This window comes from Dasypus novemcinctus, chromosome 4 (assembly GCF_030445035.2).
Source record: "Dasypus novemcinctus isolate mDasNov1 chromosome 4, mDasNov1.1.hap2, whole genome shotgun sequence".
In the NCBI taxonomy this organism is placed as follows: domain Eukaryota; kingdom Metazoa; phylum Chordata; class Mammalia; order Cingulata; family Dasypodidae; genus Dasypus; species Dasypus novemcinctus.
In genome coordinates, this window is record NC_080676.1 from 74,817,112 (window position 1) to 74,837,158 (window position 20,047).

The window sequence follows — 20,047 nt, forward strand, 5'->3', positions numbered from 1 at the left end:
ATGTTATGTACATACATAACAGAAAGGCAGGGAAATTGTCTGCTTTCGGCTTTTTCTTTCCAGTGGCATATGACAGTCCTTTTAATAAAGCAAAATATAATAAATTAAACTGGAGGATATGTTTAGTATGGGCTTTTCATTTCAAAAGCACAAATTATCATACTTTCAAAAGCCATTTATTTTAGAGATTATTATGGGAAAGCAATTCATCATTTCACAATATGTGTTTTAAATTTCTGTATCATGTACTAGGTGAAAAACCATTTCGCTGTGATGAATGTGGTATGCGATTCATTCAAAAATATCATATGGAAAGACATAAGAGAACTCATAGTGGAGAAAAACCTTACCAGTGTGAATACTGTTTACAGGTAAGGGGCGGTTTGAAATTCTTCCATCCTAAATTAAATTATAAAATAATTTCAAATAAATTAGAAAATGTTATTTACTACTAGAATTATTTGAAGAACTTCTTGACTGCCATTTTATTAGATTTGTAATAGAAAATTCACTCAGCAAATTAGTTAGTAAATGCTTATGTTATTATGGTTACATCTATTTTTTATTAATTTCTTTCTTTCTTTTTTTCTTTTCTTGGTTGACCAAATACAAAAAAACCCACTACTGCCCTCTGAATTTGACAGTATTTTTCCAGAACAGATCGTGTATTGAAACATAAACGTATGTGCCATGAAAATCATGACAAGAAACTAAACAGATGTGCCATCAAAGGTGGCCTTCTGACATCTGAGGAAGATTCTGGCTTTTCTACATCACCAAAAGATAACTCACTGCCAAAAAAGAAAAGGCAGAAAACTGAGAAAAAATCAGCCGGGATGGACAAAGAAAGTGCTATGGATAAATCTGATATGAAGAAAGACAAAAATGATTACTTGCCTCTATATTCTTCAAGTACTAAAGTAAAAGATGAGTATATGGTAGCGGAATATGCTGTTGAAATGCCACATTCTTCAGTTGGGGGGTCGCATTTAGAAGATGCATCAGGAGAAATACACCCACCTAAGTTGGTTCTCAAAAAAATTAATAGTAAGAGAAGTCTGAAACAGCCACTGGAGCAAAATCAAACAATTTCTCCTTTATCCACATATGAAGAGAGCAAAGTTTCAAAATATGCTTTTGAACTTGTGGATAAACAAGCTTTACTAGATTCAGAAGGCAATGCTGACATTGATCAGGTTGATAATTTGCAAGAAGGACCCAGTAAACCAGTGCACAGTAGTACTAATTATGATGATGCCATGCAGTTTTTGAAAAAGAAGCGGTATCTTCAAGCAGCAAGTAACAACAGTAGGGAATATGCACTGAATGTGGGTACCATAGCGTCTCAGCCTTCTGTAACCCAAGCAGCTGTGGCTAGTGTCATTGATGAAAGTACCACAGCATCCATATTAGATTCACAGGCACTGAATGTGGAGATTAAGAGTAATCATGACAAAAATGTTATTCCAGATGAGGTACTGCAGACTCTCTTGGATCATTATTCCCATAAAGCTAATGGACAGCATGAGATATCTTTCAGTGTTGCTGACACTGAGGTGACTTCTAGCATATCCATAAATTCTTCAGAAGTACCTGAGGTCACCCAGTCAGAGAGTGTTGGATCAAGCTCCCAAGCATCCTCATCAGATAAAGCCAACATGTTGCAGGAATATTCAAAGTTTCTACAGCAGGCATTGGACAGAACTAGCCAAAATGATGCCTATTTGAATAGCCCAAGCCTTAACTTTGTGACTGATAACCAGACCCTTCCAAATCAGCCAGCATTCTCTTCCATAGACAAGCAAGTCTATGCAGCCATGCCCATCAATAGCTTTCGATCAGGAATGAATTCTCCACTAAGAACAACTCCAGATAAGTCCCACTTTGGACTAATAGTTGGTGATTCACAACACTCATTTCCCTTTTCAGGTGATGAAACAAACCATGCTTCTGCCACATCAACACAGGACTTTTTGGATCAAGTGACTTCTCAGAAGAAAGCTGAAGCTCAACCTGTCCACCAAGCCTACCAAATGAGCTCCTTTGAACAGCCTTTCCGTGCTCCATATCATGGATCAAGAGCTGGAATAGCTACTCAGTTTAGCACTGCCAATGGACAGGTGAACCTTCGGGGACCAGGGACAAGTGCTGAATTTCCAGAATTTCCCTTGGTGAATGTAAATGATAATAGAGCTGGGATGACATCTTCACCTGATGCCACAACTGGCCAGACTTTTGGCTAAAAAAAATTGTGTAAATAATACTGGCACTTTAGAACAGATTAAACAAGAGTGGGGTTACTCTTTGTAAGATGGAGTGCTGTACAGATTTAAGAGCAATGCGATATAACATGTTAAGTCGATATGAATAGCAAGATAATCCAATAACTGCATTTTGTTCGTTTAGTCAGCATTCTTTGAACTGCCTTACCTGTTGTCACCTTTATAGAAGCAATGCGTTACTTGTTTTAGATCAGAAACTTGCTATTCTACCTACACCAAGTTAAAAAGGAAAAAAAAGACTTTCGCACAATTGTTTCCTAACTGATACCATTGTACATTCTTAGGAGATTAGTAATTGTGTGAAATTTACTCATACTGTTTCTAAGTTTTTCAGCATAGTCATTGCACTTCAGCAGGGAATCTGAGTATATTTTACAGACAGAGTGAACTTAAAAGTTTAAATGTCAAGAGATTATGGCTTAAATAAATTAGTGTATCCTATAGGGGGAAAAAGAAATCAAGAAACCACTTTTTAAAAAGAATGATATGCCATATACCCTTGATTTTCATTTTGCATTATATTGACATGTTGGTTTTTTGTTTTTTGTTTTTTGTTTTTAAGGAAAAAAGTAATAAAAATCTGATAGTGTAAGACCCCACTATTTAAAAGCCTAATTACTTAAAAAATATGCATACTTTCAAAACTTTTACCAAAATACAAAACTGTTGAAGCATTTACTTCTCCCTGGAAGTATGCATATCAGTGTCAGTTTCTTTGTACAGTTGTATCTAGATATTTTTTATGATTTTTCATGTGCAGGTATCAAGGTTTTGAAGTTTTAGTAAAAAAATAATTCTGTAGATTACATTCCCAAGAACATAATGCTTACACAAAATGTATATTCCACGTTTTAAAGCTTAATTGTATTTTACTTTACATATATACTTCATTTAACATAGAGCACTTAGAATCTATTTGGTATTTTTGATTTCTCAACGTAAAAAAAAATTAGGTTTTTAGGTTTGATAATGGTTGTGTCATAATCATCTCATAATTGACTATTTTAATTTTGGGCAATAAAAGGAAATTGGGGTACCTTTGGAGCTATAAAACCCGGTTTAATCCGTCTCTTTCTAGAATCTTCATAGACAGTATCCAGAGAAACTAAAGAAATGGGCATTTTAATTGCTTATTTTAAGTTACTTTTAAATGACACTGCTCATTACAATTTACGAACCAAAAGTGTTTACTAATCCTAGTAACTACAGTTTCTTTTTCAGCTAGATGAGTGATTGGAAACTTTTTGTTGCATTTCAAAATCTTAAATAAACTACAGACTTTATCCTTATACCATGAATGTTTTTTTTTTAATACTTTGTCTTAAAATAATATAGCATGGTACAATAAATAGTGATTATATGTATATGTATATATATACATATATATATGAACACACACACTTTTCGGAAGAATGATGGTTTGAGTTACACATTGGGCAGTTTTGATTTTTGAGAAATAACATTAGTTATATTGATTCTGTTATCCTCATTAATTTGTTCCAGTTTTTTAGTTTTCTTATTTAAAATTTCTACCATCTTTGTCACAATGCACATACTGATAAATCACCAGTGATAATCTAAAATTTTAATAATCTTGGAAAATGAAACTCCATTATTGTTAATTTCCATTCTAACCTTTATATTGGCCCTATAGATCTCCAGTCTTTACTTCAACATGAACATGTTGTCCATTTAAATTATTTTTTCTTCTATTTAATGTTATCCTGAGACTGTTCTCATAAAGGAAGAGAACAAAGAAATATGTACCCTTACTTAACATCCTTCACATTTATTTTGAATATATTGGTGTTTTGTGATAAGGGATATTAATTATTTTTAATGTGGTTTCCTCCACATTTTGGTTATTAAGCTTTGCTTGGAATACTATTTTCCCATATGACAGCTTTCTTTGCTGCTAAATTTTGTCAGGAACTAGACTTCCTTAAAGTACATATTTAAATTCTGCCACTTGTAACTCTTAAGACTGAGGTATGTTGTATTGTGCATCATGTAATTGCAAGAAGGCTTCGTTCAGGTGAGATCTTAAAAATGGAACTGTGCTCACCCTTGATAGTTATTTGTAGTTTTTCAGGTACTTTTCGATAATAGTAGCCATTTATTTCCTGGGTTGATTCCCGCTCTCCCCCTCCCCAACCCCCCCCCCCCCCCAGTCAGATAAAAAATGTTGTTCCATTGAGAACTTGATGTAGTCCTTGGTACAGTATAAAATCTTTCGTTTGTTTCAACATAACTAGCACAGTTTGTAGAATGTGACTATTACTGAGCAGTTAGGGTAAGCTTATTAGGAAGGAAGGCCTTTGAAAGTGGTAGTTATACAAAGAGAAATTCAGGTGTTGCATTCCTGTCTTCAACACATTTCTTTAAATCTACATAATGTTAGACTTTTCTACCAGATTATAAGCATTTTTAGGATAAGTGATAGTATAGCAAAAATTATTGACTTACCATTTTAAGTATAGTCATCATTCTCTTAGTGTGAAATTATATATGCCTACCAGAGTTACCTGGTATTATCATTACTATGATAAATGTCTCATTGGTTTGGGTTTCCACAGTTTGGTTCAGAAAGTTATTTAATTTCTTTCTGGACATTAATAGAGAAAACAAGTAGTCTTGTGTGCTGCTTTGAATTGGAATTTGAGGATATGAGATATCCTTTTGCAACTTGTGTTTCTAATTTCTGTCAGTGAGAAAATTGCTGTATAAAACATACCCTTACACTCTTAAACTTTTGATCACCTTGAGTAAGGTGTGCTTTTTCACCTAGGTCCTAGTCTCATGTTTGAAGATTGGAAACTGATCACTTTAGATATGGTAATAGCTCTTGAACATCTTCTAGAAGGTTTTTTGTTTTTTTGTTAAATTCTTAGTGCATATTATTTCATTTGGTTAAGAATATTCTAGTGGCTCTTCAATTCTTCAGATCTACGTGCACACTTTCCACTTGATAATAAAGAAATCCATCTTTTTCACCCTGGCTAAGGATTGTCAGTAGTTGAGTAATTTTATCTTTTTGAGAGGCAGAAGAACCTTGTGCTCAGGGTAGGCTTTTGTTTCCACAGGTGAGAGAAACTTGCAAAATGTCAGCTAGGTTAGATCTTTTGCCACTTCCTTCATTTTATTCATTTGAGTTTTTAAAGGGCTGTTGTTTAAAAAAATAAAATAAAAGCCGGGAAACTTAAAAGTAGGCATTACTGTAGTACTATGTTTCTTTAGACTTAGAACATTTTAAACTATAACTTTTTCACAGCATATTTACTTGAAGAAGCACTATTATAGTCAATGGGAAAATTTTTGTCTGCAATTTAATTTAAACTTTTTCAGTTTCAATTGCTTTATTTCAGGGAAATAATTTTCCAGTTGTTTTTGCTATATTCTGCAAATAAAAACCTTATGTTTCCTTATTTCACTTAAACTTTGGTAGGAAACAAACTAAAGCAGACAAACATTTCTTTGTTATGTTTGTTGCTTTCTTTAATCCAATGGATAAAAAAGTAAAACCCTGTAAACATTATTTTATTTTTTTATGCAATACCATGCTGTAAATATGGTTCATCAAATAAGGATGTACCTATGATTGAATCTTTAATTCTGCACAGTTAGAGTTTATATATAAACGTGTCTTGACAATCAAGGACTTTTATGTGAGTCTTCCTTTATGATGTTTATTATTAATGTTATGCATTCCATTTGTTTTGAAGTGAGTACCAATGTGCTAATTTGTATTGTCTGAAGTATGTAATGTTTTTACAGCTTGTTTTTAAGAATCTGTAAATATGTACAAACAAATCACAGTACTGCTTTATGTTAGAAGGCATATGATGTTGTACTGTATGTAAGCAATAATACATAGCAGTGCTAACTTTACAAGTAGCATCAGGAAAGTTCTAAAAACATTTCAGAGTTATTATCCTTATTTCATTTAAATGATTATCTTTAATCAGTTTTTATAAGCAAATTCCATTGTTCCTCCTATTGGAACGTAACACTGTTTACACAGCATAATTGAAGTTGCAGGGGAGACAGGCTAAATCTGACTTCATCTGTACTCACTTTTCACTAAGCATTGAATGGCCTTACCACTCTTCTGCAAGATGGAGGAAGACTGCAAAACTTAGTGCCCATCACATTGAAGGAAGAGGTGTGGTTTGTTTTTTTTTTCCCCTGCTTCTGTACTCTACCTAACTTTGTGGTTTGCTTTGGATTTTAATATTTGTTTCTGTTTTAGATTCAAGCCCATAAATTTTGAGGTGACTTCAGCTCCATTGTGAATTAGATAGTTCTCTTCATATTTCATAGCTACATTTCAATAACTGTAAACTTTCTACTTTGTTTTTTAGATACTTATTTTTCAAGCTTGATTTCTCAGCTGATGAAATGAATTTATTCAACTTCAATACAAAGAAAGACAAATCTATTGTAGTTTGAATTGAGTAGATATTATACTGTACAGAACAGCTAACTATTTGAACACACACATCACTGCTTTAGAAATAAACCGCCAATTTATAAATGTATATGATCTACATTTTATAGGAGAAATGTTTTTAAATGCTAGTCATTTATATAATGTGCTTTGAAGGATTTGCTAGTCCACTTCTGTCACTTTTTAGTACACTGGTATCTTTTATATGTAATGTATGCTTTTTATTATTGTAGCAAAGCATTTCAGTAGAAAGAATTTTGCAACAATATGGGGAAATTTTTCATTGTTGGATTTGAATTATACTGGATTTTATCTGTGTAGTCTTACTTGTCTTCATTTTAATGCTGTCTGGAAGGGAACTTGGTATCCAAATAAAGCAGGTAACCTCATTTTATTTTAAGGGCATACTGTGTAGTACTGAATTTAATCTGGAAAACTGATGATTTTGAAAAGCAAAAAAGTTTATAAAAATTGTACAGAAGAAATTAAATGTGTGATGGAAATCCTGATGATGGAGCACGTTGACTTTTCTGATATATAGTGTTATTTTCCTGGGATCCCCTATGCCTTCTTTGTATTTCAGATAATAAAGGAAAAACCCTGTCATTGAAACTGGTAGGACAATAAGACACTCTGATGATAAAGTATTACTTTTCCTATCCCATTTTCTGACCTTTTCCCAATCACTGTAAATTTTTATCTTCTATTTCTTATTGAAATTAAACTTGTATATAATATAGATGCTGTTGTATAGAACTGAATGAGTTGGATTGCTGTGCTTGAATGGGTAACTAAGTGGAAATATTTTATGGATACTGAGAATTTATAAAATGCCAGAGCAAATTTACAAGGGAAAGAGAAGCATGTGTGTCTTGGAAAGGTGACAGCAGATAGTTTCTTCAATCCCCTAGGAAATCAGTGTGAAAGAATCAACTGCAAACTTAGTATCAGATCTGCAGAGTGGGTCTTTCCTTTCCCTCCTCCCCCCAAAAATATGAGCATTAAATTTCAAAGTCTACTCAGGTGAAAATTGTTTTGCAATGAAACTTATCAAATTGAAATTTTCACTGTTAAATAAAAAAGATATTTGTGATATTTTTAAATAAAAACTTTAACATCAGTAGTCAGCAGCCTGACAATTGAAATTTGGTAAGTCAATATATTTTAAAAATATATTTTGCCTTCCAAATAGAATTGTTTTTAAACAGGAGGAATTTTTGTTGTTGTTGTTTAAATGAATTTTTATTGTCATTGTAAAAATAAAATCTTGCTTGAATCCCATATTATGCCATGAATGGAATGAATTGCGAAGCCTTTCTAATACAGTGAAGCTTGTTTCATGCATAGTCCTGAAACATGGAAATGTTCCTTAAACTGACGTATCCATTAAGAGTTCAGTGAGTTTCATGGCTTCTGGCATTATAGTTTTCATATATTAACAGTTAACCTTGCCATTTGGAGTTTATAATCTCATTTTATGTGTTGTGATACTAAGGGAAGTTGTTTTGCTTTATTTTTAATTGAATTATTAGACTAATTTATACTTGCAAATTCTGCATTTTAAATGTGGACACTGGCTGTTTGAAAAATAAAAAATACGGAATACAGTTTTTTGAATAATTTTCTAGCTGTATTTTTCACATTCTGAACCAAATAACTGATGATAAATATGCAAAATCCATGGTGGGTAGATAGCAAAGAGAAAAGCTGTGTTAGATGAACAGTTTGATGTACAAATTGATTAACAATCAGCAAGAACTTAACTGTGGAATATTTTACTTATTCTAAAATCAAGAGTTAGATGTTACCATTGTTGAATATTTTAGGCTTGTAATATGTTTAACAGACCTAAAAATATATGTGATACTTTTTTTACAGATAAGGTTCTATTAATTCACCGTTAGTAGGATGCATTCTTGGGATTTGTTTTCTTTTTGTTTTTTCATTAGTAGGGATAGATATGCTTTCGTGCATCTGCCACCTTGTCAGTCTTCTTTCCTGTGATCAGCAACATGCACTGTAAGAACAATGTTTGCAGTTAGGAGAGCAGTTTGGGTCTCTGGAACAAATTTCAACTAATTTGGTCCATGCAGAGATCAGTCATAGGACCTTGGCCTTAATAACACGGAGCTTTAACCAATCGTGCTTAATAAGAGTACTGATAAACTACATTTCTTAACCCCCGTTTTTCTTGAATGATTAGAAATAGTAGAGAGGCATGGAGTGCTAATCCACATACTTCCCCCACCTTCTCAATGAGAAGATTTTGCAAGGGAAAAAAAAAAAAATTAAGTCACTTAAATGAATTTGTCATTGAATCTTGCTTGCCAATTTATCATTCACAAAACAAGTTTGAAAATTTTTATGACTGTATGTTTGGGTAGAGCTGTAATTTTTTTTCCATGCTGGCTGTTGTGGTTTTTTGTTATTGTTTGTTTGGTTTTTTTCTTTTGTGAACCTGATAAAGAATCAGAATAAATGATGTTAAGTCCATTTGATGGATAAAGAAACAAAGAGCCAAAAAGTTTGTGAGCTAAAGCTAAAACTTAGACCTCATAGTTGTTATTTTCAATTTGTAGTAAAACATTTTGTTCACACATGCAGATGTATATGCATATGTGTAAAAGCTGTAATGTGAAATGTGATAACTGTGAGAATGACATCAAACAAGGAAAATTTAAGTTTAGAAGTTGACAAATTGTAAAAGAAAACATTTGCGCATTTGCATATTTACCCACTTTTACAGATGAACTTTTTAAAGTCATACCTTTATTAATTCTCCCATTCTTAATAAGATTTTGAAATCTCTGATGCCCTTGTCATGGTGGTGAAGGGGGATTGCCAGCAATAGTAGTGGTTTTCCATTAATTTGAATTACTTGCTGAAGTATAGTTATTTGACCTCCATTCAGCATGGTTATCAAATCACCTATTTTTTAACAGGTATTGTGCTAGATGCAAATGATTGAGGTTACTAGCATCTTTAATTTATTTGAACATGTGAAAGATATTTATAGTGGTATCAATTGCAGGATGCACTACTGCATTTAGATTAAGAATAAAATGGAATTTTAAAAAAATTTACTCCCTACTCAAATACCGAATATATAGATGGGATTCAAGACTGGACTGTGGAAATGAGATAGTGAGATAGTAGACATTGTTCAGAAGGAACTGACCTATTACAGGATTGGTAGGTTAATATTCTATGGAGTTTCACAAACCATAGGGTAAAAATACTCTTAATGGACTACCTAACCCCATTGGGTTGTTGGATATGCGTACTGGAGTATCCTTTCCTGGAAGTAGAAAATAAGAGAACCAATGCTAACCAATCATTCTGTCACAGTCTTCATTCATAGAAAGGTATTGATATTTTTCAATCTCTTGAAGTCATAGACTACTTATCATCCCTCCCAAACTATGATGTTTGTAATACTCTTAATGTCAAATATCTTTCACTTGTCCCTAGTTATTTGATACCCTCTTTTCCTTGATCATTTCCTTCAAGGTGTTTGGGTCACTGTGAAACTTGCGTTTTTAACCGCCAATATTATATTCTTTCTTTGTTTTCTTACAGGACTTCTAGAACTGTCTCACAAGTTTTGTCAATAATAATGCCAAATTTGAGTTTAAGACTGATTGCTAGAGCACAAAGTAAAAAAGGCAGAAGGAGTACATACAGTAAACCCTGCGGAACAACTGAACTCAGGCTCAGTCACACAGTAGACACCTTATCTAAGATTATGGGTGCAGTTTCCTGAGCCTGGCCCTTGCCTGGTCCAGAGCAGATGAGGACACTCATACCTTGGGGGGAAATATACACAGTCTACAGTAATGGATTGTAATATATAAGTAAAAATATTTATGTTTTAGGAAAATACTACAAAGATGTATAACGAGTCCTGCTTAGGACAGCTTTAAATGGATGGCATGGTTTTTGTTGAAGATGACTATGAGACTGGGGGTATAGTTTGATAATATTCTCTTGACTGCACAGGCCGCTCAGGAGCAGTAAAAAGGGGATGTCAGGAGACTTAAAAAATATCGTTTATTAGAAAAGTTGTAAGCTTACAAAACAATCATGTAAGATGCAGAATACCCATACAGCACTCCTCCACCAATACCTTACATTGTTGTGGAACATTTGTTACATATTATGAAAACATCATCAGAATATTACCACTAACTGTGGTCCATAGCATACATTTGGTATATTTTACCCATACCCACAAAGGAGACTTTTTTTTTTCTTTATTTTTTTAATGTTACATTAAAAAAATATGAGGTCCCTATATACCCCCCACCCCCTTCAACCCACTCCTCCCCCCATAACAACAGCCTCCTCCATTATCATGAGACATTCATTGCATTTGGTGAATACATCTCTGAGTACCTCTGTACCTCATGGTCAATGGCCCACACCACAGCCCACACTCTCCCACAGTCTACCCAGTGGGCCATGGGAGGACATACAATGTCTAGTAACTCCCTGCAGCACCAACCAGGACACTCCAACCCCCGAAAATGGCCCCATGTCACATCTCTTCCTAAGGAGACCCTTAAGTCATGGTTTTACCTTGATCTGTCTTTGTAATCTAGTTCAAGTCACTTATTCTTCCTGAGCCTGTGTTTTCATTTGTAAAACAGGGTTAAGATTTGGAGAGTTGCTGTGAAAATAAAATCGTTTGAGATAATTTGTAAACTGTAATGCACATTTCCTAGTTCAGTTTTTAAAACAGGCAAAAAATCAAGATAGAGCAGAGTTGTACAAGAGTTGGAAGCCTCATTCCAGGGAAAGCAAACGTTAAATTCCTGGCTTGCTGACAGTATTGTATTTTAAAAGGTTGAATAAGATAGGAAGAGGTCTCTCTCTGGATTTAATTCATCAGAAAGGAATAACTAGTGAGGTGGAATAGGAATTCTGTAAGGAAGTGATTATGTCTAATTTGTGGTCACCAAAGAATGGAGTTTAGGGTATTATGAAGAGTATGCCCTAAACTTTAGGAATACAGAATTGAAAATGATCAATTAAAAAATCATACTGTCCCATTAACAGAGACCCTGAAAGGGATGGGACATTCTGGAGAAAGTCTAAACAACTCTGATGTATATTATAATAAATGAGAAAATCACACAGCCAATAAAATAGCAGGAAATAAGCAAACAAACAAAAGAGACATAGCATCATGCAAAAGTAAGAGTATTTCAAGGTGACATCCTCACCTCAATTCCAAGCTGTTGGTTAATGATGAGCAGGAATCTAGCTGGTCCATAAGGCAGAAGCAAAAGTTTTATATGGACAGTAAGGTGGGCATGTTGTAGTCCGCTTCACCAGACTGGAGGAGTGGATGCATGTCTGCATGAAGGTAATGGGCTTTCTCACTTTTTCCTCTTACATTTATTTTTTCCTTCACCATTTCTCTACCTTCTTTGCTATCTCCTGTGTTTTCTTCCTCCTGAATGACTGTGTATTTGAATTAGCAGATACATACCAAATGTAAATGACTGAAGATATGTGATCCCCTGCCTCTCATGCAAGCTAGATTTATCTTATATGCTTTTTCATAATAATCTTTGAGGAAAATTTAAAAATGTTCATCAGGAAAAGGTCTGGGACTCTTGGATTAGTTTGTATACTTTGTTCACAAAGCATTGAACAGTGCCTCACACATAAGTAGGAATAAATGAATGAACAATGTTATGGAGTAAGAGGCATTTGGAATGCTGTTTGAAGGTACTAGAAATGATAGTGGAGATTTGATGTCATTAAGATAATGCTGTGATTGGGGACCTGAAAAGCCAGAATTCGCCATTTGACCACAGCCATCTAAACATTTCTAAAGGAGACACACACACCAGGTTCAATGGCTAATGGGAAATAAAGGTACCCTCTTCTGTGCTGCACTCTTACGTGAAGGTATCCCAAACCCTGGTGTAGAAATGGACTAAACTATGTGGCCTAGACTGATGACCTCTAGAGCCATTTCCTTCCTTTGACACCTTACCTACTCTGTGGCTGACCAGAGAAATAAAACTATCTCAGTATTTGAGATGAGTGATCAAGGAGCAGGACGGCCAAGTCTCCATTGTCAGGTGAGTGAGCGCCAGCCCTTTTCCCATTAAGGTTGTACAGGAAAAAAAAAGTCATGTCCGTATGTGTGCCCTATTAATGAAACATGATCTTACCCATTGCTGAAGATGGTTTGATAAATGTTCTTAGCTCTGATCAACCCGATTTCAACTCATAGGGGACATGGCTTGTAAATATTTCTCAAATCCTTAGAGATCACTCCTTCCCTTTATCACCACACAGCCCAAGCCGCCCCCAGGTCTTGCCTAGGCTCCTGCAAGTTTCTGCATATCCAACTCTAGATGGCTTCCTGTTTATCTCCAGATAACAACCATAAGAGAAACTTCAGAAGCTTCCCATTTACCATGTAGGGGAACACTACGCTTAATCTTGGCCCTACAGCTCCCCAGCCTCATCCCACAATAAGCCTTTAATTCTCTCTGCTCCTTATGTACTGGACCTGCTTTCAGCTTCATACTTGGTCATGCTCCCTTCTGCCATAAGGGCATAATCTTCTGTACACTCAACCTATTAAACTCCTTCAGGTTTCAGCCCCAGTGCCACTTCTCAGAAAAGCTTATCCTAATCTTCCTGATTAACTCATAACCACTCTTTTCCCTCCCATTCCCATTTTAGAGTCCCAGACCACACTGTACAGCATAGATAACTGTTTATAATGTTTATTAGTGTGAGGATTTCATTGTCTTCCCTAACTGTCCAGAGTTGCCCTACTGCCCATTGTTGGGCACAGTGTTTAGTGCTCAACAGATAACTTGATGATGTGGTTAAAAGAGCGTCTAGGCCCCAGGAATTATATCCTAGAGAGAAAGCTTGCAGGTGCCATATAGGAAGCACTACCAAAGAGTTTGAGACTCTGGATAACAGCAGAGGGAGCATGTAAACTGTCATGTGATTCTTAAAATGGAAAGATAGCTTCTGAAACTGCTGCTAGATTTCAATCTGCAGCAAATTCTAGAATAATAGCTTCAACAGGTAGACTTGACAAGTCTTTATCATTAGCTCCATGTTACATGAGGAAACAGATTCAGACATATTAAAGAACTTGGACAAGGTCACATAGTGAAAAGGGAAAACCAGGACTCAAATTCAGGCCTGACTTCTCTCATCTAGACTCAAGTTCTGTCATTGGGTCTTTTGTACGTAAGCAATTGCTGAATGCTGATTGCATTGTAAGGTTGCGATGGTCTTCCATAAAATAAACTGGATCCTGTTTATCAGGTGCCTCTCTGCATTACATGTTTTCTTATATTCCCACCACATCCCAGCTTGTGCCAGATGCCAGGTGGCTGATAGGAGACTGCCTTTCTCTTGTCAGAGGACAAAAACCCAGAGTCAACAAATTGCTCATATCCTGTAGGAGAGACCTGCTCAACAGGAGCTGGGGACACCTGACAGCAGGGCAGTGGTGACCCCTCCCTATCCACTTATCCCTACCCAGAGACACCAGAGCAAGAGACGTGTCTCCCTAGGATCCTTCCCCTTCCTTCTTGGGAACTAGGAGATCTCAGACTGTGTGAAGGACCTATGCACAGTCAGGTGCATCTCATAGTTTCCCCCTCTTAACTCGCAGTAATTCTAGCAACTTCCTTCTTGGACCTGGGAGTCTCAAATTTAAGATTATTGGAAATGCATTTGAAAGTCCAGGAGGAGGGGAAGGACTTTTTAATCTTAACTCTTCACTTGTATTAAAGAGGCTGCATTGTGTAAAAAAGAGCCTGGTACTGGAACCAGACCTAGTTTCAAATCCTGGCTCTACCCTCAAAGCCTTTTTAATCTCAGTGTGCCTATATTTTAAAAACAGGCAGGCAGGCCCCAGGGAGGTGCATCAAAATGACCAATGAAAAAGTTCATATATATATATATATATATATATATATGAACCTATGCTCCTCAGTGATATCTTTCACACCCCCTTTTTTCACTGAAATTTAAACTGGAGTAAGGCACCACTGTTGACCGGATATAGGTATATATTCTCTGATGTGTTGGAGAGGTTAAACAACAAAACAACTATTGAATTAAAAATACCCACCCAGACTAGATAACTCACCTCTTGAGGCACTTCTGACTCACTAGTTCTATATTCCAGGCTATGAGATGTGTTTTTGTATATATACCTATTACATCATGATTTAATGTTTTCAACCATTTTCACATTTCAATTTTGGGTCATGGTCCAAGCCCAGATCCCTCCCCTGATCCTTCTATCAGCTGAGGTCATCTTTCAAGACATGATTTTCTCTCCAGCCTTAACACAGAAGGCAATTTTCAGCACCAACCACTGGAAGGAAAGGAAGTGAAGGAGATTTGTCTGAGGCTGAGCCAGGTAAGACCCACAAACCAACACCCCCACTATTGTGTGCTTCGACTGGAGCTCGAGCTTCAAACAATGAAATGAATAAAATGTTATTACCTTGGTTGGATGCACTGTATATTAGCTTTCTATTGCTATGTAACAAACAACTGCAAAACTTAGTGACTTAAAACAACATTTATTGTCTCTCATGCCTTCTGCCGGTCAGGAGTTCAGAGAGAACCCAGCAAGGATAGTTTGACTTTGCTCTACAATGTCTGGGCCCTCAGGTGAAAGAATCTAAGGCCAGGACTGGAATCATTTGAAGTGAAGGCTTGTTCACTCACATGTCTGGTGGTTGGTTGATGCTGGCTGTTGGCTAGAATACTCACATGTGGCCTCTTCAGATAGCCTGGGCTTCCTCACAACATGGTGGCTGGGTGCCAAGGGTAAGCACCTTGAGAAAGAGAAAGCCGGATGATGCCCTATTATCTTTATGATCTAACTCAGGAAGTCAAACAGCATCATTTCTTCCATTTGTGACAGTTTAAAAGATCCACAGGGTTCAAGGGAAAGGAACATATACCCTTATCTCTTTTTGGAGGAATGTCAACAACCTAATGTAGGAAGAGATACAGATGGACAGGATATATTAGTAGTGCTGCCATCTTTGGAAAATAAAATCTACACCTTGACTTTTTTTTTTTTAAGATTTATTATTATTTTTCTCTTCCTTCCCCCCCCCCCTCAGTTGTTTGCTCTCTGTGTCCATTTGCTGTGTTTTTTAATTTTTTAATTGATTTATTTCTCTCCCCTTCCCCTCCCCCAAGTTGTCTGCTCTCTGTGTCCATTCGCTGTGTGTTCTTCTGTGTCTGCTTGTATTCTTGTCATCGATACCCAGAGTCTGTGGCTCGTTTTATTGTGTCATCTTGACACATCAGCTCTTCGTGTGTGCATTGCCATTCCTGGGCAGGCTGCACTTTTATTCATGCTGGGCAGCTCTCCTTATGGGGCACACTCCTGCACGTGGGGCTCCCCTACACTGGGGACACCTCTGCATGGCACAGCACTCCTTGCACACATCGTATTGCTTATGGGCCAGTTCATCACACGGGTCAGGAGGCCCTGGGTTTGAACCTTGGACCTCCCATGTGGTAGGTGGATACCCTATCGGTTGGGCCAAATCTGCTTTCCTGTGTGTTCTTCTGTGCCCGCTTTCCTGTGTGTTCTTCTGTGCCCGCTTGTATTCTTGTCAGGCAGCACCGGGAATCTGTGTCTCTTTTTGTTGCGTCATCTTGCTGCGTCAGCTCTCCATGTGTGTAGCGCCACTCCTGGGCAGGCTGCGCTCTTTTCGCGCAGGGCGGCTCTGCTTGTGGAGTGCACTCCTTGCGCGTGGGGCTCCCCTACACGGGGGACACCCCTGCGTGGCACATTCCTTGTGTGCATTTGCACTGCGCATGGGCCAGCTCATCACATGGGTCAGGAGGCCCTAGGTTTGAACCCTGGACCTCCGATGTGGTAGGCAGTTGTTCTATCTGTTGAGCCAAATCCACTTCCCATATACATTGCCTTTTTTAAATTTCTTTTTCCCCCCAGATTACAAAAATAGTATATGCGCATTGTAAAATTATACATATCTAAGTGAGTTTCTTCTCCCACTTTATTCACTATCTCAATACCATTCCCTAGGAAACCACTGTTAACAGATGGATATGTATTTTTCTAGGCAAATTATATACATACATATGGTACTTTGAAAAATAACATACTATATAATTTTGCATCTTGCTGTTTTTACTCATTATTTGATGAACAGAGTTCTATGTTCACACATATAAAAACATCTAGTTCTTTCTAAAGTTGACTTTCATAATATGGCTGTATCATAATTTATTTAGCCAGTCTTCTATTTTTTGGGCATTTAGGTGTTTCCTTCTGTTGTTTTTTTTTTTTTAACTTTTACAAATTAGTGATGCAATGAACATTCTTATATATAGGTGATAGAGGGTAATATCTTAAAAATGGAATTGTTCAAAGGATATACAGTCTACTATTTTTCAACACAATTTTTTTTAAGTTAGAGTTACTGTTATAGATACATCTATATTAAGTAGGATACATATTTTTCTTTGCAAATGAGCAGGTTTCTATCTCTCCTTAAAATAAAAGAAATAACACATTTATACCTTGATTTAGAGGATGTGTAAAAGCCTGAAGAGAGCTTCTTGTTTATTTAGAAAATGAGTGGCAGGAATGAGGTAGTTACGAAGAGGGCTGGATTTCTGTTTTTAATGTTTTTAGCTCAGGCAGATATGGAATTGAATGTGGAGTCTTCAAAGTTCACACTGATGCTTAGAAGAAGGCTTATCAGAAGGTGACAGCAAACAGGAAACCAGTTTGATGTTGCTTTTTTTTTTTAAAGTGTCATGTGTGATCAAAAGTGAATAATAAAGATGACTCTGACCATTTAAGATGAACATATGGATTCCAACAACATGACCTTATCTGTCCACCTATCCACTTCCATTTACAGATGGTTAATCTGTAATTTGTTTTGAGGTTCTCTCCTCTTGCAGAGATGGGTTATTAAAAACTTAGCTGGAGCATAAGAGAGGTTGGGGCTGTCAGTGTTCTCATGGCTTTGTCTTCTCTTTTGTTTTTAAAAGAACAACCTCTATTTTTAGGGATATTCACACAAAGGCTCATGGATGTGGGAAGTACTCCGAGCTACCCTCCTCTTTCTCAGAAGCCAATATGGGAAGCCTAGCTGGTTATTTAAAGTTTAGGAAATAATAAGTTTCGAGATGGAGGTAATTTCATCTCTCTGTATATTAATTTAGCTTTTTAACTTGCTTCACCCCTGGTAAAACCGGTTCTGGGTTTTGCTGAAGTTGTTGAGAGTACTTCCTACCACATCTCCGCGGCGTGGGGGCACTTTATTGTCAAGGAAGGATGCTTTTCCTTACGTGTTTGGGGGTCACCAGATCGGGGAGTCGGCGGCACTTTGGGATCCCTCTGTGGCGCAGGTTCATAGTCTCCTGTGCAAGCTTCTGCACCTGTCCACGGGGTTGAGGGACGTCGGGGAGTCGCAGGGCTTCCCGCACCCCAGCCTTTGTCCTCACTTGTGCAGAGTTCGACAGCTATTCCTTAGACTGAGCTGTAGTGAATAGGGTCGTGTCTCTGTCCCCCCTGATGCCAGGGACCGGCACCTCAGCTGGCTGCACTGAACTAGTTGTTGGGGGTGGTTGCAGACAGGGGCGGCTGGTCAAGTCAAGTCTGTGGGCTTGGGTCTATCTGCCCCCACCCCACCTTCTCCCCCAAGTAAGATTCCCCCTTCCTGCACCTGGGCCTGGGAGCGCTACCTGGGAAAGCGGGTCCCTTTGGGGCGGCACAAGGTATTCAGACCCGACCTTTGGGGAGTGGAAGTCTGCAGCACGCTCCTCTTCACCTGGCCCCGAGCCTCCGGGAGACTCACGGGTGCTGGCGTTGCTGGGGTGCCGGAGCCGGGCGGGAACCAGCTGGACAGCTGGGATCCGGCGCCGCGGAAACGCTGTCAGCCACGTGGCGGCGGGGCGGGGCGGTCCTGCGAGCTCGCTGTCCCGGGAGCAGGTGAGCGCCCGCGGCATTGGGTGGGGGCGGAAGGGTCTCGGGGGCAGCGTCTCCCCCCAGGGGTGCTCTGATCTCTAGTAAAGGGGCCAGGTTTGGGGTCATCTTTGTCCCCTGCTCGGGGATATCCTCCCTCCTGCTCCTCAAATCGCGCGCGTACACGCTGGCGCTTGCGCACGGACCCTCGGACACTCACGCGCCTCAGTGCCCGGCCCAGAGAAGGGCTCGTGGGCTCTCCCTAGGGGTTACCGAGGGCTTGATATGGGGGTCCACCGTATCCGGAGGAGGAGTAGGCTGCACCGAAGTGTATGTGTAGGTGCTCAAGGGGCCCCGGGTCCCAGAGCAGACCGAGCTAAGGGGTCGGGGCTCTGGCTGGGGGAGCCGGTCTCCGCGGTGAACAAAGGTGGGCGTAAGTCTCCGGGTCCTTTGCTAGGAAGTCGAGGGGCACCGAGCGGCCGGGAGAGGTTCGAGGCCGAGGTGGGCACCTGCCAGGAGCGGTTCATCTGCGCGTGGGCAAATCACTACGGTCTCTCTCGCACCCTACCTGCCACCAGGACTTTTTGGCAGGACCACATCCCGCGGTGTCCCTGCAGTCTCCCCAGCCTCTGGCTGAGCAAACACTGCTTGGTCCTGTCTTCCCAACTGTTTTTCTTTGAATACTCTTAAGCGGGCTTTTCCATTCCTTGCCATTGCTGGCTGCTATTTTATTTCATTGGTCATATTTTTCTTATATGACAAACTCTTCCTCCTTCCCCCTTCTCTCATCCTCCAGAATTAGTTTGCCAAAGGGCTCCGCATGCAAAGTACCAGAAATGTGCTGGCTTTTACATTGGTAAATTTATTAGGGTAAAAGCTTGCAGTTCCAAGGCCATGAAATGTCCAAATCAAGGTACTATCAAAGACACCTTCTCACCAAAGTCAGCCATTGGTGATCCTTGTGTCCTGCCCTGTGGTGAAGCAAGATGGTGAAGCCATCTATGCCGAGGCCCCTGCCACAGCTCACCGCCTCCTGGAATTTAGTTGTGGACCATCAGGCACATGGCAGAGCTTGTCTCCTCAGCCTTGAGCTGCTCTGTGGGCCCAGCTTGGGGCCCGTGGTAGAGAGAGAGGGGGAGGTAGGCATTTTCAGTGCCCTCTCTCAGCCTCTAGGGGCTTCTCTGTCTTCTTGCAGTCCTGTATGTCACATGGCCAGAGCAAAATGGGGCCTTCCTTTCTCTGTCTCTTCTCTGTGTCTGTCTTTATATAAGGCCCAGCAAGAGGATGGAGACATAGTCCAATCAAAATTGATCTAATCAGGTGATCCAATCAAGGTCCTGCAACAGAATC

At 38.5% G+C, this 20,047-nt stretch overlaps 2 protein-coding genes and 1 long non-coding RNA gene across 11 annotated transcripts in view; 2 read left to right on the plus strand and 1 right to left on the minus strand.

Moving 5' to 3' along the window:
• The window catches only part of ZNF148 (zinc finger protein 148), a 148,750-nt gene extending 140,740 nt beyond the window's left edge, over positions 1 to 8,010 (plus strand). For all 7 annotated transcript variants that reach the window (XM_058295666.1, XM_058295668.1, XM_058295667.1 and 4 more), the window contains 2 exons: positions 253 to 371; positions 645 to 8,010. In XM_058295666.1, the coding sequence (XP_058151649.1) occupies positions 253 to 371; positions 645 to 2,243 (1,718 nt within the window). In that variant the 3' untranslated portion in view covers positions 2,244 to 8,010. The remainder of the gene's footprint in view (positions 1 to 252; positions 372 to 644) is intronic.
• Positions 8,011 to 8,408: 398 nt separating this feature from the next.
• LOC139438884 (uncharacterized) lies at positions 8,409 to 18,662 on the minus strand. 3 transcript variants are annotated; one of them, XR_011648658.1, is made up of 5 exons: positions 18,526 to 18,662; positions 15,508 to 15,572; positions 11,955 to 12,087; positions 11,308 to 11,398; positions 8,409 to 8,746 (listed from the first exon to the last, which is right to left on the minus strand). It is a non-coding gene; the product is annotated as an uncharacterized lncRNA (long non-coding RNA). The 3 variants fall into 3 exon arrangements; XR_011648657.1 differs by having other exon boundaries at positions 11,955 to 12,195; XR_011648659.1 differs by having other exon boundaries at positions 11,955 to 12,195; positions 18,478 to 18,662.
• The window catches only part of SLC12A8 (solute carrier family 12 member 8), a 201,031-nt gene continuing 199,589 nt past the window's right edge, over positions 18,606 to 20,047 (plus strand). The window contains exon 1 of the mRNA XM_004465818.4: positions 18,606 to 18,724. The gene's annotated coding sequence lies outside the window, so the exon portion shown is untranslated. The remainder of the gene's footprint in view (positions 18,725 to 20,047) is intronic.